This window comes from Mus caroli, unplaced genomic scaffold (genome assembly GCF_978045245.1).
Source record: "Mus caroli unplaced genomic scaffold, Mus_caroli_1 scaffold_15, whole genome shotgun sequence".
Taxonomy (NCBI): domain Eukaryota; kingdom Metazoa; phylum Chordata; class Mammalia; order Rodentia; family Muridae; genus Mus; species Mus caroli.
Genome location: NW_028227270.1, coordinates 13,128,443 through 13,153,580, shown reverse-complemented (window position 1 = coordinate 13,153,580; position 25,138 = coordinate 13,128,443). Strand labels below are relative to the sequence as shown.

Here is a 25,138-nt window from a genome sequence, read left to right as displayed (position 1 = left end):
TGAATTTAAGATCTTCCTGCCAGCCTGCCAGGTATGGGATTACAGTCATGGGTTACCAGGACCAGCTTGTTCACGTTCAAAGAAACAGCATTAACTGGCCCTAAGGAGAAGATCCAGTGGTTAAGAGAACATACTGCTCTTCCCAAGGACCCAAGTTCATTGCCTGGAATCCAGCGATCTTTTCTGACTGCTTTTACATATGACTTACTTACTTATAATTTCTGTGTTTATAATTAATTTCATAATTAGAAATATCAATTGGGACATAGTTCACATCCCATCCATTCAGAACATATAAAGTGAGTTTTAATGTATTTCAGTTTCACAATCATGGCTACAATCCACCTTAGAACATTTCCTTTTCTAAAACTTTCACATATCGATCGATTGATTGATATTGATTGACTGTGTGTATTTGCATGTGTGTGTGTATACGGGAATGTTTCCCACTGTGACACACACAGAGGTTAGAGGATACGTTCTCCCTCCTACCACATGAGTACTGGGAATCATACTTAGGTCAGCAGGCTTGGTGGCACACACCTTAACCTGCTGAGCCATGTCACCTGCCCAGAACATTCTCATCAATGTCAACAGTCATCCCCCAGTATACCCCCATCCCCACTGGGCCAGGCTTAGGCAACAACCCATTTTTTTGTCTGTTCTGGACATTTGTGTGAATAAAAACACATGTGATCTTTTGTGACTTGAGACTCACTTAAAGTCCATCCATGTTACTTCAGAACTCAGTTCTCCACTCCTTTTCATTGCTGAGTGCTATTTCACTGTATGGATATACCACAATTTGGCTCATTTGGTTTTCTTCTTTTTACCATTGAGTAATGCTGCTGTGAATATTCATATACAGATTTTTTTTAAAATGTATATTACTAGAGATAGAATTGCTGGTCTGCGACAATTCTCTATGTAACTTTCTGAGGGACTGCAAGTTGGTTTCTATGGTGACTGCCTCGTGGCACCCAGTCATCCACATTATGAAAGTACCACTTTCCCCATGTCTTTATCAACCCTTGTTATTGTCTGTTGTTTTACTTCATTCTTTGATTTGGTTTTAAGAGCAATTTAGGTGGGTATGAATCATCCAGCCATCCTTTGAGTCTCCATCCTAAGGCCTACCTTGGTGGTCCTATACCTTGCCTGACTGACTAAGCGTGTTTGGTCTTGTTTCTCTTATCACCCTCTCTGGAAGGATGAAGGACTGTAGATGGGTGTAGATTGGTACCCGTTGGGACCGGAATATCTGCTGTGCAGTTTGGTATCTGTGTGATCCTGAGAAAGTGTCCTGACTTCTCTGGGCTTCGATTTCTGTATACCCAAAGCTATGATACCTCTTTTACGTAGTTGCTATGAAGGAGTGGGTGAGCTAAGATGAATAGAAGATGCAAGCAAGGAGCCTGACCTAAGCCTTCATTAAAGAGGTGCTGCTCTCCTCATGGGTAGGTGAGTGGGTGGCAACTTCCTCTGTGTCCCTGCCTCAGGACACAGCCAGTAGCCGATTTCAGTGGAAAGATAGGTCTGGGCTCTCCACCTGTTGTTTGCAGAACTCCTTCAGAGACTGTCACGGGATCTGTCAGCACCTCTTCATTCTTAGACTCCAGTGTGATTACTGCAATCAGGTCACCAGTGGCTCAATTCTGACCTGTGACTTTATCTGGCACCCTAATAGACCCGGTTCATGGGTCCCAACTGCTTCCAGTAAGGAGTACTTAGAAGGCTATTTGCAGAACCAATCATTTCTTTCTAAGACTCTTGTCAATACAAGTATTGATTGATTGATTGATTGATTGTAGAAGCCCTAAGATTCTGGGTTGGTGTGGGTTGTTTGGGGCTGAGGAAGGGCTTCTTAGCTGTGTGAGGAGCCTCACTTGGCTGGGCTGTCTTCTGTTGCCTCCTTGCCTTTGAACCACTTGGATCATTTATGAAAGAAGAGGAACGGCTTTCATCTGAGGCCACCGTGGCAGCATTCCCAGTGCAGGAAGCACGTGCTTGTCTTACAGATCCCACACAGCGACTGCAGGGAAGGTGCAGGACTTTAGTTGAGTTGTTTGTGTACTTCTGTAATTTCATGATCACACCAGTCAGTGCTGTTACCTGAGAGCTCAGTGCACCAGAGGACAGACTGGACTTCCCACACAGACTTTCATTTTTGTCAGATCCCTTGTCTCTGTCCAGTCCTAGTGGCCACTCCCCTCTTTATAAATCATTATTATTTATTTATTTATTTTTATTTTATGTGCCTTGGTGTCTTGCCTGCATGTGTGTCTGTCCGGTCCCTTGGGACTGAAGTTACAGACAGTTGTGTGTTGACATCTGGATGCTGGGAATTGAACCTGTACCCTCTGGAAGAACAGCCAAGTGCTTTTAACTGCTGAGCCATTTCTCCAGCCCTCTATCCTCTTTATAAATCTTACTGTGGTCTTTTAACCTCCTTCCCCAAAGCCTTGTTCTGTTAATATGAAACAATATGACAGACATAAAAACAAATTTTTTTTTGAGATTGTTCCAAAGCATAGGGATGAATGAATGAATAAGTAAGTAGAATTTTGTTTTGTTTTGTTTTGTTTTTTAGAACTCAGGAGAAGCCCTTCAGTTAGGCAGAGACAGGTCTCTGTAACTTTAGCATATACCCGCAGAGGAGAGAAAAAGGCTTTAATCAGCATGATTGGTTATCTGGGGACAGATATGATAGCTTTAATCAGTATCATTAAACAGACAGCTGAGGATTGCTAGGGGTGGGGAGGGGAGGGTGGCTGGTGTGGAATAGCTTACTGAAGGGGAAAATATTCTTAAAACATGGGAGAGTAGTGCATTTTGGGACATTTGAATGGGCAAAATGGAGTCAGAAAATGGAGCTGAGAACTCTGACTTGATGTGATATGTTCCAGGAAGGCTCCTGCAAGGGGAGCAAGGGATGGGGGCAGAGGGGTTTGGGTTTTTGTTTTGTTTTGTTATTCGTGGCTATAAGGTTAACCATAAACCTGACTTCGAGGACCCCAACAGTAGAAGTGGGAGTTTCCTAGGCTGAAAGGCGAGAGTGCACGTGTGAACTGAGATTCTGGTTTGTTGGCACCGAGGACTGAGGATAGAGCCGTCACCCAAGAGAGGCCAGAGGCCTGTGTCGTAGTACTCCAGTTGGCAGACAGCAACACAAAAGATGTATCAAAGGAAACTTAAGGCAGGAAAACCTGGGGCAATGGTGGACAAAGGCAGATGAGCCAGGGACACAGCAAGAGAGATGGGTTCACATTAGGACGGCTGGGTTGCCAGGCAGGAAATGCCTGCGTTCTATTGATGTCTGGCAGGTGGAGAGGATCACCCTGTCATGAGTGAGATGACGCAGTTTAGAGTATCAGAGTTCTTACCATAATACTAGAAGTGACTGTGATAAGCATGGTGGCTCATATCTGCAGTCCTGGTACAGGGGACACTAGGTTATGGATGGAGACTGTCTCAAACAAACAAACAAACAAACAAACAAATAAACCACAGCAAGTGGAATAAATAACCACATGGATCAATCAAGAGGAATATAAAGATCCAATCACTGAGGTAGTCTATTCTCCACATTCCATGCAGGAATATGGCAGAAAGAAGCCTCTGAAGAGCCCAGGAAGGACAGAAGAATGGAAAGACATGGGCACAGCTAGAAAATGACATGATCTAAATGTTGTGGTCAGGGCTGGAGGAAGGAAGGAGAGGCCAGCAGAGTGGAAATCAGGCCTGATAAGAATTCCGAGAGCTCAGTGGACTAGCACACTTTCAGCATTCGAAAATTCAGTTTCTAGCATAGGAGTAATTCAATATATAAATAAACACAATTAAATGCAAAACTCAGAGAAAACCTTTGCATGTAGAAAAGGCGGTTATCTGCAGGACTGACGTGCCTCCTCTCCTTAGGTATCCTTTGAGTGATCTGAGAGGTGTTGGTATCACCCTTAATACTGCACGCAGTTTATGTGTCTAAGAATCCCTTGGTTGGATGTTGACATGGATGTATAACCTGTATAAATCCACCCTACCCAAGACTGTAGGATTATGTTCCTACATTTAATCATAAATTCTATACTTCAGTTACAAATTGGAAAAAAAATAAACATCGCCTATGTTAGAAAAATGTGGAAGAGAAAGGTGAAGTTCATTGATAGGACTGTTCATTGATAGTTTTATGTAATTGGTAATCTGAGAAAATGGGCTACTAGAAGTTCCGGGTGACAGAGATTAGATGTTCTGTCCCCCATCTTTATTAGTGTGGTAGCAGGCACTTGGGAATTTATCAGGTGATAGGCACCCCCGCAGGTTGCTACTCTGTAAAGATGTTATTAGGCCTCCACTACTCGGGAGTCTCTGTGATTGATCCATGGTGATCTTTTCATAACATGCAGTGCACTTAAAATGTTCACACGTGATCCGGATCTGTGTTTATCCAAGGTAATGATGAGCGGTATACAGAGGGAGACGACATTTTGCGTGCGTTCTGATTGGCTGAATTCAGCAGCCTTGGCAACAATGTCTTTCTGTTTACCATACAGAAGCAGAACATGACATGCAACATTCAGGGGACTTACACCAGCGGGAACACAGAACCTGCTGCTGCTCTTCCATCAGAAGTGGGGGACCTCAGTGTCTTTCTGTGCTTTTAGGAAATAATCCCCAGTCTTGGGACTAGCCCGGAACATGCTGTGGACTTTATTAAAGGTTCTACATTCACACTCTGATCTTTGTCCTTGCTGTACACACACACACATACTGAACTGTGCCTTCCTTCCAGCTATGAGGATTTCATTAAATAATGACTCAAAAGAATAAAATGCAGATAATTGTATTCCCAAAGTTTTAAGGAAAAAAAAGGGGGGGGGACAAGAAACATTAATGAAAACACATTCTTCACATTTTTGAGAATCAAATCTCATTAAAGAAAGTCTCTTGAGGAGATCAAGCCCAGCTCAGTGAAGGGCAAGGCCACAAATAGATGTGGTTAATCAACAGACGTTGAAAAGTTGGCCTTGCTGTGTGTGTGTGTTTATAAGCAAATACGCCTTCTTTCCACTTCAGACATAAATTTGAAGTGGGGAAAAAAATCAGGCCTTCATGCCAGCAAATTTGGCAAAGTGGTTGTCAACTGTGATCTCTTTTTGATTTACTGGTTGAAAGGATGTGTGGACATTTATTCCTTGGCCAGCACTGTCCATTACACACATTTGAATAAAATATCTTTCCACCTTTCCTGTAAAGTCTACAGAATTTTAGAAGAGGCAACATGGTATGTCCACAAGTAAAGTACCATTTAGTGATATGAAATAAGAGGTTCATGCAGATGTGAAACCAAGTGGTGTGTGTGTGTGTTCGAGAGCAGTCATGTGTCTATGGGTACATGTGTCTGTGCATGCATGCATTCATGCCCCTATCTGTCTGTCTGTCTGTTCCATATGTATGTACAGATGCTGGCCAGAGGTTAATGCTAGGTCTCTTCCACAATCATTTTCTGCTTTGTGTTTTGAGACAGTCTCTCATTGAATTCAGTTCAGCTAGGCTGGCAGTCCAAGGAGCTCCAGAGAGCCTCCTGTCTCTGCCTTCCCAGTGATGGGATTATACACATGTGCCGCCATCACAAGCTTGAGAATCTAAACTTAGGTCTTCATGCTTAGACAGTAAATATTACCAGCTGAGCCACCCTACCTATCCTGAAAACAAACACTCACCAATTAGTGTGGCTTGGTTGCCTATCTTGTTACATCAGGTGCCAGCCCAGAAGACTATTCTAGTGAACGAGACTAGCATGTCAGAACTGGCTATATATAATCTGCTGCAGGATTGCATATTTGTGTTGTTATTGCATATTGATTCAGCTGAATACTTGCATCTATGTGATGAGTTAACTTATCCTTTCCTTTGGACAGAAAACATTTTATGATGTCCTAAGTTCCATACAAAAGTCCTCTAAGACATATAGACAAGCAATAGACAGAAGTTAAGCAGTGGGCTGTAAAAACCTGTATGAAAAGCCTTCAACAGATGGACAAACTCACCATCATGAGAAACCTTATGCATGCAATTCCACTGTCAGGGTCTTTACCTATAAATGGAAAACAAAGGTATGTGCTAAATGTTGAGAAAGAAGCCAAATGGTACTACCCCAGGCTAGACCAATATTCCCCCAGGCTAGACCTATTCCTATAGGCCCCAATCATGATAAGAAATGCCTTATTTCATTTTCTTGAATACTCCAGACCTTCACTTAAACATCCATTTGTGTTTAGTGTTATCTTAAAAAACAAACAAACCAACCAGTAGTAATAGCTTCCCCAAAGAACCCCCAGTCCACATCATAGTGCAGAATTACCCCACGTGAGGTAAATGAGACTCTGCAAATAGGACTTTTCTCAAGAATTTCAGAAAGATAATGCACATTAGGTAGAATAAAATCCCCAGGTGTAAGATGTCCCCTGGGTTATCTGGAGGCACTAAGAAAGGTGGTCTTATTTATTTATTCGTTTGTTTGGTTGTTTAATTTCATGTACATAACTATTGCACAGGCATGGATGCATGTGCATGCGCATACCTGGTGCCCAAGGAAATCTGGAATCCCTGCAAATGGAGTCATCAGTGGTTGTGAACCACCACGTGGCTCTGGGGAATTGAACCAGGGTCCTCTGTGAGAGCAGCCAGGACGCTAACCGCTGAGCTATGACTCTAGCCCTCTTCCTTCTGTTTTGCTGAAGGCCTGTTTCTGTAAACAAGAACCTCTAGCTAGACGCGCTCGCCTACATTAGAGAAAGGCTATGTAAGTCCGTGTTTGGATCTTGTCTAGGAAATGAAATGCCTGTCATACTTTGAATGTCTAAACAACTGAAGCGTGGTTTCATTTTAGAATCCCAGCTAATGATAGGTTGAGCCCGAGTACTGAAAGTCGACTTTGTCACGGTTCATAATGAGCAGTGGTGGCCAGGGGAACTCACTTGAGAGTCCGATTTCTCTACTTTGCTTTTACCACCAATAAAATCAGCATGTTAATCATAGGCACACATACACACACTCATACCTGTGCAACTCTATTGTTCCTGGTCTGCCCAGGGTATCTAGGATGCTTTGGGGCTTGAAATCAATCATTTACTTGACCACCTTCCTCCCCCTTCTCCCTACAAACGTCTTGAGAAACACAATATAAAATGTAGAAGACCCCAGAGGTCAACTGAACTAAGTATTGGGTGCAACTCCTTCAGAATTGTACCGATTTTAGCTGAAGCGCCTGAGGGGCCCGGGACACCCAAACCTTTCTTCAGAGTAGCAGCTATTCCAGTAAGCACAGCAGTTTACTTTCAGGTCTCCTCTGCATCCCCAACAGACGCCAATATTTTCTTTACAGAGACCAGCATTTTCTTTTTGGTTATTGAATAGTATTCTCTTGATTGGATCTACTGCAGTTTGTCCATTTATACACGGAGGAACATTTGGGTGGGTTCTAGTTTTGGACGATTATGAATAAAGTTGGTCCAAGAAGTTATACTCAGGCTTCTCTGTGTGAATATAAGGATTCATTTCTCTTCAGGTAATAAGTAAGATTACTAGGCAATATGCTCAGTATATGAGATTTTGATTGTTATTGTTCTAATCAACTCGAGGATAATTGATATCTTTGACATCTTTTATGAGGAAGGATATTCGTTCCTCTGTCACGGGATCCTGACTGAATTCTGTACCACCACATCCAGCCTGATAATTGAAAATCCTCCTAATATTGATTCTCTCAACCCACGAACATGGTATAATTTTCTACTCATTTAAGTCTCTGACCTTTTTTTTTCATAGTTGCTCACATTTTTTTTCTCTACATTAGTTTGCCAACCACAGTTTGGCTTGAAAATTTTATATACCACTAGTTTTCTCAGTATATAATGTAAATTTATATTATGTATTTGAACATGGATTTCTTTCCTCTTGTTGAACTCTGCACGCGGAAAGACCAGACCTCTGTGTAGAGGATGTTCTTGGCCTGCTTGGAGCTTTGTGAGGTTGCTTTAGTGTTTATCAGTTTTCTTTGGACCTCTGCTGCCTTCTACCCCGGGGGATCACTCATTAACCATGAGCACTTTCTAGATTCTTTCTAACACAATAGTGATGCTTTGTTCACTTTCTTACTATGTTAGTTCTGTTCTCGATTCCATTTTCTACTTTAAAATATTATTTCATGAATACATGTTTTTTATTAGATATTTTCCTTATTTACATTTCAAATGTAAATATCCTAGTTTCCCCTCTGAAAATTCCCTGTCCCCTCCCCCTGCTCCCCAATCTACCCACTCCCATTCTTGGTCCTGGCATGCCCCTATACTGGGGCATAGAGCCTTCACAGGACCAAGGGCCTCTCCTCCTATTGATGACCGACTAGGCCATCCTCTGCTACATATATAGTTAGAGCCACAAGTTCCACCATGTGTTTTCTTTAATTGGTGGTTTAGTTCCAAGGAGCTCTGGGGGTACCGGTTAGTTCATATTGATGTTCCTCCTATGGGGCTTCAGACCCCTTCAGCTCCCTGGGTATTTCTCTGGCTCCTTCATTCGGACCCTGTGCTCCATCCAATGGATGGCTGTGAGCATCCACTTCTGTATTTGCCAGGCAGTGGCAGAGCCTCGCAGAGCCTGCTGACAGGAGCCTGAATACATGTTTTTAACACCAAGTACTTACAGAGAGTTTCATTGCTGTAGTTATACTACATTTTCATCTTCCGTTAGGTTGTATCTCTCTGTCTCTCTGTCTCTGTCTGTCTGTCTGTCTGTCTGTCTGTCTGCCTGTCTCTCTCTCTCTCTCTCTCACTCTCTCTCTCTCTCTGTGTGTGTACCTATGGATGTATTTTATGTAGAGTTTTAGGCAGGCCTAAAACTTACCACATAGCTCAGTAGCTCAGACTCCGTTCGAGCAAAAGACCCTCCTGATTTCCCAAAGGCCTGGATTGCAGCTCCATCCTATCATCTCATCATATCATGCCTGGCCTTCACTGACTCTTCTTGCTGAGAGTCCTTTCTTTACCTCTTACCCCTGAGTCTATTTGTAAAATATTCCTGTGGGTACCTGGGTGGCTCTGGTCACACCATCTACTTGCTATGCAGATGTTTTGTCTTTTCTTTCCCATAATACTTTGACCCTAGTCTTCCCCCACCTTCCACTCACTTAGGTGTTGTTTGAGGACTGAGATGATCAATTTATACTTAATTTTTTTCTCTATTGCAGGAATGTATTTAAAGTCTCAAAGTACTCTCTTACTCCAGTTAATGATTACATCGTTTACTTTCTAGCACCTAGCCCACTTCTTTATTTATGTGGTTGACTGAGTCAGGGAGTTGTGTCCAACTGTTTTGGTGAGGTGAAGGCCTGAGTGCAGAGTTGTGTTGGTGGCTTTCGGGCAGAGTGAGATCTTGGGCTGGGAAACCAGGACTAAAGAAGTTTATATGGAGATCTGACTAAAGGTGGCTGGAAGGTGAAGCCAAGGGATGTAGCTAAGGCAGACCGCATCTGAACTGGGTTTTCCTTCATTGGTCGTTTCTATGAAATGTTGTGTTTGTGTCCTCTAACCATTTAGTGTCTTCGTTCTTCAGTGTGTGGAGCCACTGAGATGTTATCCTACAGCTTTTGATGGTTGCTTCCTTGTGTTTGTCCTTGGATTCTCTTCCTGTTTCTCAAACATGGGTGTTCCCTAGGGTGCTGTCCTCAGCCTGGTCCCCTCCTATGGTATTTCTCAAGAGACTTGCACTGCTCCCGTGTTAATTATCACCTCTTGCCATAATTAAGCATGGCTTGAATCCTAGGTCCTGATGCTGTTTTTTTTTCTTCTTTCTTTCTTTTTCCCTCTTAAGTCCAGTGAACATATCCACCTGGTATATTAGTTTGGTAGGGCTGGTATAACAGAATTCCATTCATCCAATGGCTTAGACAACAAAACAGTATTACCTCATAGTTCTGAAGATTAGAAGTCAGAGATCAAGGGGTACAGTGTTCGCTCTGAAGGCTGTGTGCTTCTGTGTGTGTATGTGGGGGAGGGGTCTATTCCAGCTCTTTGTCTGGGCTTAGAGATGGTCAACTTTGTGCTTCTGTTTCAGTTACTGTGTGTGTTTATCCATGCCTGGATTTCCCCCTTCTATAAAGATACCAGTCATTAGATTTGGAGCCAGCCTCATCGCTGATGTTCTTTCTTTCTTCCTTTTCCTTTTTCTTTTCCTTTTCCTTCCTTCCTTCCTTCCTTCCTTCCTTCCTTCCTTTCTTCCTCTCTTTCTCTTTCTCTTTCTCTTTCTCTTTCTCTTTCTCTTTCTCTTTCTCTTTCTCTTCTTTCTCTCTCTCTTTCTCTCTTTCTTTCTTTATTTCTTTCTTTCTTTCTTTCCTTCCTTCCTTCCTTCCTTCCTTCCTTCCTTCCTTCCTTCCTTCCTTCCTCCCTCCCTCCCTCCCTCCCTCCCTCCCTCCCTCCCTCCCTCCCTCCCTTCCTTCCTTCCTTCCTTCCTTCCTTCCTTCCTTCCTTCCTTTCCTTATTGGACTGAGGTGTGTGTGTACCACACAGCACAAAGGATAACTTTTGGAGTTGTTTTTCTCCATCTATAGTGTAGGTCCTGGGTATTGAGCTCGGGTCCTTACTTAGGCTGGGCAGTAAGTGTCTTTTCTTGCTGCACCGGCTCACTGGTCTGTGACAGCATCTCTAAGTTTACTATGTCTATAAAGGCCCTCTGTTCCAATGAAGGCACATTGTTCAGTACTGGCAACCAGGATCTAACATATTGATTTTAGGGGTGCATAAAATACCCTTGGTTATTCACTCGTACCCCTAATATTTTCTGCTGCACGACAGCTATCAATCTACGCACTGGGAATAAGCTCCCGAGGCACAGGCTCTTCCCTCTTGATAAGTGGGACAGATAAGGATTAAAAAACAAGAATTTGCAACAGTGTGCAGTATGTCCTGTCTTAGGTTAGGACTGACATTACAAGATGCTATTACGAGGGAAACCTATCCTTGTCTGTCTAGCTCTGTGATGCATCACAGTGGAAGAAGGGCCTCTGTATTGCATCTTTCCCAATCGTATCCAACCCTGCTTACCCTGCTTCTAAACCACACCCTCAGTTTCCCAGCCCTAGATCCCACCACCCAGATAATCTCTCCAAATCTCCCATTGATGGACAGATTCCCAACTTGAAAAACCTGTAATGACTGCTCATTGTCAACAGAACTCAGGCTAATAAAATTCTTTAGCCTGGCCTCCTTTGCTTCCTGCACAGTCAAGTAAGGATCAGTGGGGTGAACCTTTTTTGTTATGGTCTTTCTCTCTGGCCCATAGCCTTGTGTGTTACCCAGGGATTAACAGTTAGTCTACAGACAGACATACTCAGGTTTTTTTCATTATATTAAAAGGCAGAATTTTTGTTGGTTTTCCTCTCTATCATTAACACTAACGTAGTGCTTGGCATATAATAGATACTTAAAAATATTGGTTGAGTCCTGGATCCCCAAGCCCTTGGTGGTCTGCCTGCTTGCCCAGTCTTCCTCCCCTGTCTTCCAGGTGTGAGTATTTCTTTTCTTTTTTTTTTTTTTTTAGGTATTTTCCTAGTTTACATTTCCAATGCTATCCCAAAAGTCCCCCATACCCACCCCCCCAATCCCCTACCCACCCACTCCCCCTTTTTGGCCCTGGCGTTCCCCTGTACTGGGGCATATAAAGTTTGCAAGTCCAAAGGGCCTCTCTTTGCAGTGATGGCCGACTAGGCCATCTTTTGATACATATGCAGCTAGAGACAAGAGCTCCGGGGTACTGGTTAGTTCATATTGTTGTTCCACCTAGAGTATTTCTTTTTACCTATTGAATTCTTGTTTTTAAAACTCACATCGTATACCGCTCATCTCTTATGTGCCTTCCCTCTGAGTCGGGTGCGTCTGACAGGTGTGTCACACCCACAAGGCTTCTCCTGTTCCATATGAACTCTTTGTGTGACCTTCTTTGCACCACAGAAACCTAAGTAGATGTCTTTCCTGGCAGATTGGGAGTTGTTTAAATTTAGGAACCATATTTTAAAAATAAAATTGCGTTCTCCATAGCATCAAAAAACAACAACGAAACATACAAATAGGTGTTCAGAGATTTGTTTGTAGGGGAAAATGAATGGGAGAGAAGTTCTGCAATTCATCTGAAAACCATTCAAGTGGGCATCCCCTCCTGCCTTGTTTTATTCCCCCACCCCAACCCTGAGGTTGCAGGATTTACAAACTCATCTCACAGTTATTCAGTGAGCGCCTGGTTAATTCAAAATACTGTACTAGAACCGGATTGTGAATATAAGATTTAAATCATCTTTGCAGTAATTAACAATTCTTCTGATAACCTAGTCCGATCGGTCCCGGAGGGCGGGGAGGGGGGACAGGTTTTAGGATACTTTTAAGTTCTCAAACTTCACTCGCCTGTTTCTAGACTGTCTTTGTCTGCTGCTGTGGCTTGTGGAAAGGGGCTGGGTCTGCACTGTGCTACTCTCTAGGGCCTACTCTCTAGGGTTACACCTCTTCACGACTTGAACAGGTCCCAGTTTGCCTCATCTCTCTCCAGGTATAGAAAACTAACATGGCACCGGAAATAAAGACTTCTGTTTGCCTACCTATGTGTGACAACCTTTCTGTTATCACCAGTGCCCAGAAACAGTTGAAAGGCACAGTATTTAGTACTGTGCTAAAGTAGTCACCGAAATTCTATTTCCTAGTGGCGTCTCCACCTCCTTTATATATATGTAACACATTGTCACATTAGCACACTGAGGTTAAGTGAACACTGAAGCCAAAATGCCTGCCTCATTTCTCAGACTCAATCATAATTGGGCCATAGATCTTGAGCCAGACAGAAATAGGATCTGAATTAGTCTGGTAGGCTATGCACATATGTTATCTCTCCTAGAGGAAAAAATTCTTCATAAAGCCTTTAAATAAGGCTCCTGGAGGAAGGAGTAAAACTTGGTATGAAAGAATAGAATAAGAAATAGAAAACTTATTTGTTCTGAATTCTGATTGGTATAGAAATTCCAACCCTTCCTTTTGTAAGGCAGGTCTGAGATGTTCATGCCACCTTGATAGCCATTGTTGTTGGGGGTAGGAAACACCCATTGGAATCACGTAGGCTAGATTCCAGACAGAGCACCTTCAGCTCAGAGCACTCGTAAAATAACAATTACAAGTGTTATACCACCCTGTGTTTATAGATTTATGGTGCGGCATCTGTTCCAAAGAGACTGTGGCATAGATAATTATAAACAGGAGATACATAAAAGTCACTGGAAAGTCTTATACAGTTCTACAGAGTTTGTGTAGCTTATTTGCATATTTTACTTACTAACTTATTTATCATGCTTTGTTTAAACCAAAATCAAAATCTTTCTTTTTTTGCCAGGAACATACCCCAGGCATGAAGGGTAGCAAGCACTTGGGTGGGCTTAGGCTTTGGAGCCTTCGTTTACATCTGACCATGCTGTGCCAGGGCAATCTTCCAAGCTACAGTTACATTCTATGTTGTTTCTCTAAGTCAGGCTCTCCTCTATCTCTGTGGGGTAACCATTCTATTTCAGGACCCTACTTCTTCCGTGTGTGTGTGTGTGTGTGTGTGTGTGTGTGTGAGTGTGTGTGTGATTGTACGATTGTGTGTGTATGTTTGTGTGTGTGTTCGTGTGATTGTGTGTGTGTGTTGACATAGAAACTCCCTAAGCAGCACAGACTAGCCTTGAACTTGTATGCTGTCTCAGTCTTGTATTCAGTGCTAGGATTACATGCATGCACTGCTGCACCTTGGCTACCATCTAGCCTGGGAGACTTCTATGAAATGGGCCATTTGAGAGTCTTCTTGGAGGTCGTGCAAAAGGCTTTCAAACTTCTAAAAAGAAATTCCAATTGGGTGTGCTTCACACTTATAATCCCAGCAGTCAGGAGCCTGGGTGAGGCTGGAGGAGCACGCGCTGAGAGTCATCTACATCGGGAGATCTTGTAGAAGAAAGGAAGGAAGAGGAGGGAGGGAGAGTCCATCTTAATATTCTCGTAGTGTGGGGGGATGGCTACCACCATCTCTTTCATTAAAAGCAACACTCAGCTCTTTTCTAGCTCACAAGAAGTGCCCTGTGTTTGGATGCCTTGTTCTGTGAGAGATTGTATCCCTTCATGGGTTAAGTTATTTACAGTTGATTGCTCTGTTACTTATAGAAAGTGATTTTCCTTGATTCAATGGCATTTTTTCATTAAAAAAAAAAGAAAGGGTAGGTGTTTAAGTTTTTATTGATATTTGACTCTATTGTGTTTCTGTTTGCCTGAACAACCACACTTCCAGCCTAGTTTTCTGAACTGCACTGAGAACTGGGCTGCAGTTGTGACTTTTCTCTCACATATGTTTGGGGACCTCTCCCTTTTCACTCCTAAAGTTTCCTTATTCTGTGGATGTGGACATGGTGCCCATGGATCTTCTATCTCACAGGAATTTGCTTGAGTCATCAGATTAATCTTGCCCAGAATCAGTGACGCCTCCTATTCCACCCAGTTCCCAAAGCCCTTCCACGTCCAGGGGACTTTTATGAACTGAATCCCGTCATAATTTATGCCTCTTCCAATTATTTTGGGCGGTGTCTTAACTTTTACTGTATCCAAGTCTCTCAGGGATTCTGAATTGTTCACGGCCTGGAACCACCAAAACAAGTGTAGCATGCACAGAAGGTGCGCTGACCGACCCTGCAAACTGTACCTGGCCTCTGTTGTAATGCCTCTGTTGTGCTCTGATTTAATTTATGTGAATCTTTTCGCTAGCAAAAGGCTTTGTACCTTTTAATGTTTCATACAGTTTGTTGTTCTACTTCTCGTTGTGTTTTGCTACCCGAGTGCGGACACTCTGCTCCCTCCTGGTGATCAGCATTACCTCATTCTGCAGAGTTTGCACTGCATTTTTGATGATTATTGTTTTATCTGTTTCCAAGTTCCTAGATGTAGAACATTCGTGGTTTTTTTTTAATGTAACTTTTATTGAGAATTTCATATATGAGTACTGTATTTACACCATTTCTACCACTTCCTCTTTCCCCTCAATTCTTTCCACACCTCCCCTACTCCCTCACAAATTTGCAATTTCTTCTTAATTGTTATGGTCACATTTAACCCTAACCCTAACCCTAACCTGATTTCAAATGCAGGTATCTGGTACGACAAAATTTGGTATGCGGTACTTTTCTCCTTGCTGTGACCAAACACCTGACAATACAATTCAAAAGGGGTGGGGTGGACTTGGTGTAGGTGATTCTATGGTAGCAGGATCAAGGGGCCCCCAGTTAGCTATCGTGTGAGCAGTCCCAGAACAGAGTGCTTCATTTCTTCCAATAAGATCCCACCCCTGCGAAGATTTTACAGCCTCTGATCAAACACATGATCCTGTGGTAGGCGGTTCCCATTCAGAGTGTAGCAAGTCTCTTCTTAGAGCTGCTGTGCCCCACAGTTTTGTGTCTGCCTTCATTCACCTCAAAGTCGTTCCCAGTTCCCTTCTGAGTCCCTTCGAAACCTATTCACTGTTCAGGAATAGGTGTGTCCTTTCTCTCTATTTGTGAATCTTCTGGGTCTCCTGCTGCTGTCGATTTCTAGGTTCATGACATTGTGGTTGGGAAAAGAGCCTTGGTAACGTTTCAGTCTTGAATTTCTTACCCTTGTTCTGCGACTCATCGTATGGTCTATCCTGGGGGGTTTTCTGTTTGCCTGAGAACAGTGTGCATCGTGCTGTTGGTTATAAGTCCTTTTGCTTTGTCTTAACTTCCTGTCTGGGTGATTGATGTGCTGCTATTCAAAAGGGAAAACTGGAATCTTCTGCTATTTTTGTGTTGGTGCATCTTTCCCTTTCAGTCTGCTGGTGTTTGCTTTGTGTATTTAGCGCTGGGGTGATATTTGTATCTCTCTTGCTTTCTCTCCCTCCCTTCCTCCCTCTCGTGTGATACTGGACATAGAACCCAGGACCTCATGTGTAGCAAATAAAGATTCTGCCCCATTCAGCCCTTCTTATACCTTCATGATAAACTTGACCCTTTATGTGTCATAACAACTTTTACTTAGAGTCCATTCTGTCTGATAGAAGAACATAGTTTTTTCCTGTAGCTTAGTTTGTATTGGTTGAGGGTGATAGACACCTACCACAGTGAGCATCTCTCCTGAAATCTCAGCAAGTTACAAGAAGTGTATGCAGGACCAAGGTAATGGGGGAGGAGCCTTGTATTTGCACTGCGTCAGGCTGGAGAGATGAATCAGTGATTAAGAGTGCTGGCTACTCTGACAGATGTCCCAGGTTCAATCCCCAGTATCTCCCTGGTAATTTACAACGGAAAAACATTGAAGCTAATCTGTAAGGGAAAACTCACATAGTATTTTGAACAACTTCACACTAAGCAAGCACATGACTGCCCAGTGCTCACCCTGAGGCAAGCTGCTGTAGTCCGGTGAAGGCATGATAGATGGTGATCTTAGATAGTTACCGTAAACCTTGGACGTATTTTGTCCACCAGGGAAACATTTGATAATTGCTGTAGATGAGGTTGGTTGTTTCAACCACAAAGCAGGGGTTCCTGGAATCTAGTAGGTAGAAGCCAGGTTGTCTCAAATCACCCATAATGCTCAGGGTAGGTCCCCATGACTAGGAAATATTTGACCCAAAATGTCAGCACTGTCAAGTTGGAGAAATTCTGCTTTAAATATGCTAGGAGTAGTCCTTCCCCACATTCTAAGTTTCTGATTCTCCCAGATCTTTGGGAAGGAACACGCTGAAGCCCCCAGATCTTTTCTCTCCCATAGACTGATCTCTTTAGAGTTTGCTTCTGCTTCAGCAGAGGGTGTACGTGAGGGAGAAAGCTACCTCCAGCCAACAGTAGAACACCCCAAACACACAGATTAACATCCGGGTGGAAAACATCATGGTGATCCAGCCTGGCACCCTTCTAGAGGCTTTTCCTTCACTAAGATGGCGGGGCGGAGGGGGTGGGGGTGGGGGCAGAGATTCCATCTGATTTCCCGGAACCAAAACTCCGGAACCAAAACTCTGAGGGACTGCTGCAGTCCCTCACCTGAGCGGGAGGAAAACTTTTCCCCACCCACTCCTAGTGTTGACTGCTCTCCGTACTCCTCCAGCCCTCTCTACACTCAAAACCTTCTTCCTTTTTTCTTTTTCCATGGCTAACTTGCTAGTCTTCTCTTTAGCGTCTGAACTTTGAGTCGTAGAAGGGCCTTTCCTGCATCGAGGTTTTGCAATCTCAGTTGCTGTCGTCTTAAGTTTCTATCCATTTGGAGTTCAAGTTTGTCTAATGATAGATTCAGGGAGCTTTCAGTCGTGATCGTTTTCTTTTTGTTGTTGTTTGTTTGTTTTCTGATGCCTATCCAGCTGCATCATCATTTGTTGAGTGGCTATTAGTAATTTAGTGTCCACTGGTTTGAGATGTCACCTGTATCACATGCTGCATGCTTTATTTTATTTCTGTAATTATACAAATGAAATTACTTTGTTTTATACTGCCAGGAAAAAGTCAAATTTCCTATGGTAAACTTAGAGGATTTGTTATGTGTGTATAACAAAATATACATAATGCAAAGTTTATCAAATTCAGTAGCATGGAGCACACTGACACTGTGGTATGATCATCTGCCTCTAGAATATTTCCAGTCTTCCCTCCAGATGGTTTTGATTCACTATACCATTAACTTATGACACATCTCCCATTTGTAGGTTGTACCTTGATTCCAGAGATTTTAAAGTGTGGGAGAGCATACCTCTCAGAATTATCAATATGCATTTTTTTAAAATTCTCAGATGTACTTGACATATTTCTGTGTGTTCCACTGATTTGCCTCTGTCAGTGTGTTACTGCCTGAGTTACTAAGGATGCATAGTGTCTTGTCACATGTAGCAGGGCTGGTTGTCTTCACTGGCCATCTTATTCAGGAGATTTCTCTTTACCATACTTCTTGTCTACCTGTCTGCATCGACAGGGTTTGGGTTTTATTGGTTTTCCTCCCCTCTTTCTGCCTCACTCCATTAGTTGTTTAAACTAGTAGATGGCATTTTAATGATTCAAAAAAAAAAAAAAAAAAAAAAAACACTGTGAGTGAGACCACTAAAATTTAAAAATTTAGGAGACCAGAGAATGGCTCAGTGGTTGAGAGTGTATTCCTTTTCCAGAAGCCTGAGTTTGTTCACCAGCGTCCTTGTCAAGTAGCTCACAACTGTCTGTAACTCTAGCTGCACGGGATTCCACAGCACTGGCTTTCACAGGCCCTCATACATTGCCTGTAACCCTAGCTGCAAGAGATTCAACACCACTGGCTTCCACTGGCACTCATACATATATTGCATACACACACACATACACATACTACCTATAATTTAAAATAGCAGAATAAATATTTTCCAAAGCTTACACAAAGAAGACTTTATTGGGCATAAAGATGGCTTCAAGGCCCGGGTCTCTGAAAGTCTGGGTATCTTCGCCTTCTGGACTTTTGTTTCAACCTTGCCATGGTGATCCAGCCTGTTTCTGACCCTCATCTTCTCCATAAAGGAGAGACATTCCTGTAAGAGTTCCTAGAGCCATTCTCTCCCTTTGCCTCATGCACATAAAATGCCACCCTTCTTCAGTGAAGTTATCAGCCTCTCCAAAAGAATGGAAAATCTCAAGTCGTTGTGACTGTGTCAGCATTTGCTATGGCCCACTAATGGATTTTCCCTTCAGCAAGCGTGTGTTGCCCTGCCAGTTCCTATTAAATTTTTAGCATTTTAAATATTGTATCACTAAAAGCTTATTTTTATTTGCATTTATAGATCTTAAGCTCATTTCTGCACTGTTTTACCGAAGAACCCATTAAAAGAGCTGGTGAATCTTGTGGAAAATGGCGTTCAGTGATCTTACATCGAGGACTGTGCGTTTTTATGATAATTGGATCAAAGATGCTGGTAAGTATCTTCTTTTATATCAAATTCCCACATTAATAGGATTTATCTGGAACAAAATAAGAGCCTTGACAACTTCATATTCCTTTATTACTAGTTAACCAATAGGTGGTGGCTGGGGTTTCATTACACCTAGATCTATATATATGCTTATGATGATGTTTATAATAATGGAAACACTCTGATACCCACAGGAAGGAATTAGATGATATGCGATGTCACATCTCACCCTAGCAATCCTTAAAAATGGTTTTGAAGGCTTGGTACTCTAATTCTTTAGAAGGAAATCACTGCCACTGCCAGCAAAAGTTCTGCCCATGCTTATTCTAGAATGAAAGACCTGTCTCTGTCCCTGCTCCACCCCACCCCTGCCCCATTCCAGCCCTCCACCTGTGTCTGCCCTTGTCCCTACCCCATCCCTTCCCCTGTCCCCATAGGTGATGCAAACAGAGCAGGGAGTAATAAAAATGTTTCGAAACATGCAGTGTCACCTGAGTTTAAAATATACATATGGAAACCATACATGAAGCATGTTATGTGTTTCTTCTGTGGAAGGTTGGGTCACTTGTAGGTGGTAAAATATGGTTTGGTGGCAGCAGGTCTGTTGTGGGTGGTTGAGGTCAGGGTCTTGCACCTGTATCTGCTAAGTATGTGTTGTACAACAGAGCTACACTCGGTCTCATGAGTAAATTTTCCTTACCTGTCTGTCCGTGAGTTTTCAAATCCCAGACAATGTGGCATTGTTTTAGAAACTATTTAAGTCTTAAAAATAAAACAAAGGAAGAAGAGTTTTTAAAATAGAAAAGGATTCAGAATGCCTTAAAACTTAGGTAGACCTGAGATACCATCCAACCTAATGTCTCATTTTAAAACTGAAGAAACTAAAACCCAGAGATGTGACTTTCCCAAGGTCAATAAAGTTGAAGAAAATGTTGATAAAGAAGAAGAAAAAGGGGGGAAAAAAGCAATCCGAGAACTGATGTTTTCTAGTTAGTTATGTGTAGCATTCTGGCATTTCATTATTTTGTAATTATTAAGATCCACATCATCTCCACTAAAACCACTCTGAAGTGACTCGCTCATGGGCCAGAAACCACAGGTTCATTAAATCACACCTATCCCACATGAGGCTACATCCTAGTCAGCGAAGACACTGTCTCATGGGCAGCATCTGCCTCCCCAGACTGCAAAAGGACAATGTTCTGTCTCTGAAGTCTTTCCAATCATTTTGTTCTTCAGAAATGCCAAGGACAAGTAAGCTTTCTGTTAGGGCAAATAAAGTAGCTATCTCCCTGTTTTCTTATCTTTCCCCTGAAAGTTTCAACTTACTTGGCTTAGAAAAATATACCAGTTTCTTTAGAGGTTATCTTTCTCTGACGATTTATAGTGATTGTTACAATTTCCATAATTAATGTAAATATTAATCTTCCAGTTGTATTTCAATGGAAAGGTGAATATTGCTCAGTTGGTTCTCAGTATTTGAATTTGGAACCCAATTATTAAGGTGAAATTTAAGATAATTATTGTGTGACTATTTGTGCCGTAGTGTATGTGTGGAAGTCAGAAGACAACTTTGTGGGGTTGATTCTCTCCATCCACTTTTATGTGGCTTCTAGGGGTGGTTCATAGATCACTAGGCTTGCATAGTAGCATCGTTACCCAACAAACAATCTCAGCAGACCTGGGAACAGATTTTTTTAGAAAAGAGTTATTTGAAACACAGTCCCTTTGTAATCCAAACCTTAATATTCACTATCCCCAATGCAAGAACGTGGGCAATCCTTAACTCAAGAGCCAAGTAGAATCAGACTAGTCATATGGACCTAGAAATACAAAATATTTTAATGCAAACTATGTGAGAATGCTGTCTCTACCTTTATCTATGCATCAACTCTTTGCTTTTTTGTACAAGCCCCATCCCCCCAAGCAAAAAAACTCCAACAAGAACAACAACAACAACAACAACAACAAACCTACTTCCATCCAAAAACTAAGTAATATTTGGTCGGGAAAAGGTGTGGCAAAGTAAAGGCTCTCGGGTGATTAGAAATAAGGTCTGAGAAGACCCAAGAGACACTATGCAAATAGAAGAGGCAAGAAGAGATTGGAGAGAAGCGCAGAGGAGGCAAACATGTTACACTTCAGAATCCAATACTTTTTTGACGTCTTGGGAGACTAGAGGTCATGGGATGTGGGAAGAGAAGAGCGGCATCCAGCCTGTTACTATCCCAGACTAACTGGGTGACCTTGAACAAACTCCCTTTCTTTGTGAGGAGAGTGAGAGACTAGCACCTGTCCTCTAAAGTGTGTGAAAGAATGGGAAAGAGCTCTGTTACCTGGGAAGTGTTCAGTCACAAATAGACCCAGAGACTGTTACAATTTATGTTAGATACTTTTTAAAGTAACATATCACTGGAGTTTTGCTTTTTTTTTTTCTTCCTCTTTTTTTTTTTCCTTGTCAAGATCTAGCAGAGTTAAAAGGATCAGTATTAAGATTTACAGCTTTGTAAAACCGCTGCCAGGTACATCAAGAGAGTGCTCCCTTGTATTTATTTAGTGTCTTATTGATCTCAGGGAGGCATTAGTTTTGTTTTGCGTACCCGGGGAAGAGCTGAATGCATGATCAAGAGCCAAGTATTTCAAGTGTATTCTTGGCTTTGGCCCTAATCCTGTGTGGCCTTGGGAAAACTTACTGTTGCTAGTTTTCTGATACCTGGAGATGGAGTGGCTACGCATAGTTATGTCATGTGGAAAATTCCACAACCATGAAACTATTAGATGGCTTAATATATAAGCTAGAAGAGAGTTTATTACAATTCTTTGATTATGGGATGCTAGAATTTAAGATCACACTGTAACAGTGCTTTGCAAAGGTTCTTATCATTCAAAAGCCCTTGATGCTTATAGAAGAATAAGAGGAAGGATTGCAGGCCCCAAAGAGGATAGGAACTCCACAGGGAGACTAACAGAGTCAACTAACCTGGACCTCTGGGGCTCTCAGCGTCTGAACCACCAACCAAAGACCATACACAGGCTGGATCTAAGCCTCCCTGCACACCTGTACCTTATGTGCAGCTTGGTCTTCTTTTAGGTCCCGAACATCTAGAATAGGGGCTATCCCAAAAGCTGTTGCCTGTATGGGGAGATGTTCTTCCAGTGGGGCTGCCTTTTTCTGGCCTCAGTGGGAGAGGAAGCACCTGGCCTTGGAGAGACTTGAAGTGCTAGGGTTGGGGTTATGGGGGGGTCACCCTCTCAGAGGAGAAGGGGAAGGGGGATGGAGGAAGGATTGTGGGAGGGACTGACAGGGAGAGGGGCAGTGAGCAGGATGTGACGTGAACAAGTAAAAAAAAATAAAATTAAATTAAATAAAAACAAAACAAAACAAAAGCAGTCTTTTGCATGTTTGAATGGCAATGCTCACTTTTAGATAGTGTGAGCTTGCTTTGCAAGAGGATAGAGGATGGGTAGACCTGCTGTTTCTATGAAGTCTTGGTATACAAGAAAGTACACCGAGACTAAGTTTCCCTTCCCTTCCAGCTTCTTCATTCTGTTGGTTCTTAGACTTGTAAAGTACATAGACTTGCTGTAGTGTGTGATGCTTAGGAACATTGTCTTATAAGTAGTTGATGGAAAAGCTCCTATTTTAATAAGTTATATATCCAGCATTGTACTTTCCCAGAACCCCATTTCTCTCTGGCGAGCTCTCAGGAAAGAATTTTTTAGCTCGTGGTAAATCAGCACTTTGGTGGCCTCTGGGGTGGAACCAACCACACAACCTGCTTTCCTGTACTCTGCTCCCTCCCTGGCTCTTCTGACGACACTCAAATCAGCTCTGAGGCCAAGTACATGGTCCACAGGACTGTCCCTGTCTCCTTAGCCTGCTGTTCCTGGGAAAAACAGGGGACACTTACTGCTGACTGAATCCCTAAACTGAGTCAGAGTTCACCTTAAATGCTGTGGTGCCCTCTCTACTCTCTCCATGTCAAGTCATCCCCAACTGACCACGAGGAAGTGGACCGATGATGCCCTTTTCAGGAAGGTAGACTGCCTCTGAAAGAGGCAGGAGACAGACAGTAGCCAGAGCCCTGGCCATCCTGCTAAGGCTTTGAATTTTATTTGATCAGTGAGGGAGAACTCACTTAACAAGAGAATAATCTAAGCACATTCCTACTTTCAGAAAGCGAACTTGGCAACTGTATGGAAGACAAAGGGCAGTTTGGCTTGAGAGGCAAGGAAAGGTTGTCACAGAGCCTTCCGAGGGACACTGCAGCCTTGCAAGTGGCCCAAGGGAACTTGATCATGCACCAGAATCCTGGTTTCCCAATTTGGACAGCTCATCATGGTCACCTGAGTAGCTTTTAAAAAGATTGCCTGCTTACAAATTATAGTTGTGTCTGTTTATATGGTGCAAAGTGATACTGTAATAGTTGTATGTATTGTGGAATGACTAGATGCACTAACATACACACTTGCTAAAAAAACATTAGAAAACTACTGTTAGGAATTTCAACTACATAATATACTATTATTGTTGTTGATTGTTAGACACATAATATACATTTATTATAATAATTATTATATGACTGTATAAAGTACTATTATTATGCCATGTCCCTGTAATAGAGCTCAAAAAATTAACCTGCATAAGTTAATTTTTGTAGCCATTGGCTAACATAGCTCTCTCCCTGTTGTCTAGCCAGAGGCTTACCCCTTATTTTTCACATATGAGACTATGTGTTGCTTTCTGAGTCTGGCTTATCTCAATTACCGTAACAATGTTGCCATCCTGCTGATCAAGAGGTTGCAGAGAGCCTGGTTTCCTTTTTCCATCATGGTGGAGACCAGATGATCCCCCACGTCTGTTACCCTGCTTTCTTTATTCCTCTGACGATGAACCACTGAACAGATTCCACACCTTGGCTACTGTGGCTAATACTCAGGGAGCCTGCGTAGGATTTCCGAAATGAGATTTCTGGACTTATGATAGTTCTTTTAGGTTTTTAATGGGGTCTCTGTGTGGTTTTCCTTAGTGGCTGGACTAATTTATAGTCTCATCCTGCGTGCAGAAACGCCCCCATCCATATGCTCAGCCTCACTCATCCTCAGCATCACTCATTATCTTTAGTTTGTTTGATGATGCAGCCCTACAAGTGAGAGGTGATTGATTGAAATTTCTTGTATTGATTTATGTTCTCTTGATAATTAGCAATACTTTACATTTTCTCTTGTGTCTCTTCTTTTTGAGAAATTAACTTCTTTGCCTTGTTTTGTTTTGTTTTGAGACAGGGTTTCTCTGTGTAGCCCTGGCTGTTCTGGAACTCACTCTGTAGACCAGGCTGGCCTCGAACTCAGAAATTCACCTGCCTCTGCCTCCCAAAGTGCTAGGATTAAAGGGGTGCGCCACCACGCCTGACCTTTACCATTTTTTAATGGCTAATTTTTAAAAGCTTATATCCCTGGTACCCACCCCTTAGGACTTTGATTCAGTTGGATCAAGGTCACTGTTTTTATTATTGGGCTTTTAAACACTACAGAGGTGATTCTGCTATGATTACAGATTGGAGATCCACTGTAATGACAATAGCAAGTTTATTGCGAGTTTAAGCTCTTTGCAAACTCCTCACCCGGTCCTCTATGAAATATGTGTTTTATGCCCAATTCATAGATGAGAAAACCAAGTAGAGTATGGTTAAGTCAATGAACCGATTCTGCATAGAAGGCCAGAGGAGAGACAGGCTCACCACGCTGACTGGCTGGCTCTAAATATTGCTGTAGTAGAATGTTTAGAGCCTGGTACTAAAAAAGGAGGTGAGGAGACGGCTCATTGAGTAAATCGTGTGCTGTGAAGTCATGCAGACCTGGGTTCAGTCCCCAGTGCTCATGTGAAAAGCCTAGAAGGGTGGCCCATGCCTAGACTCCCAGCTCAGCAAAGCAGAGACAGGGGAGTGATCCCTTCTGTCTACTGGCCAGCCAGCCTAGCCAAGTCACAGAACAAACAAACAAACAAACAAACAAACAAGTGGGCCACTCTTGACAAATAACCCCAAGGTTGACCTCTGACCTCCTCACAGGCACACACAAATGTGATTTCCTTTCTTTGGACACACAAACGTATGTTATATTTTCTTGTTATTTTGTTATCTTTTTGTTTTTGAAA

General features: G+C 42.5%; 1 protein-coding gene across 1 annotated transcript in view; it reads left to right on the top strand.

The window, feature by feature from the left end:
• Elovl7 (ELOVL fatty acid elongase 7) overlaps window positions 1-25,138 on the top strand; it is a 72,770-nt gene that overhangs the window by 23,887 nt on the left and 23,745 nt on the right. The window contains exon 2 of the mRNA XM_021180354.3: window positions 18,853-18,984. Within this exon, the coding sequence (XP_021036013.1) occupies window positions 18,921-18,984 (64 nt within the window). The 5' untranslated portion in view covers window positions 18,853-18,920. The remainder of the gene's footprint in view (window positions 1-18,852; window positions 18,985-25,138) is intronic.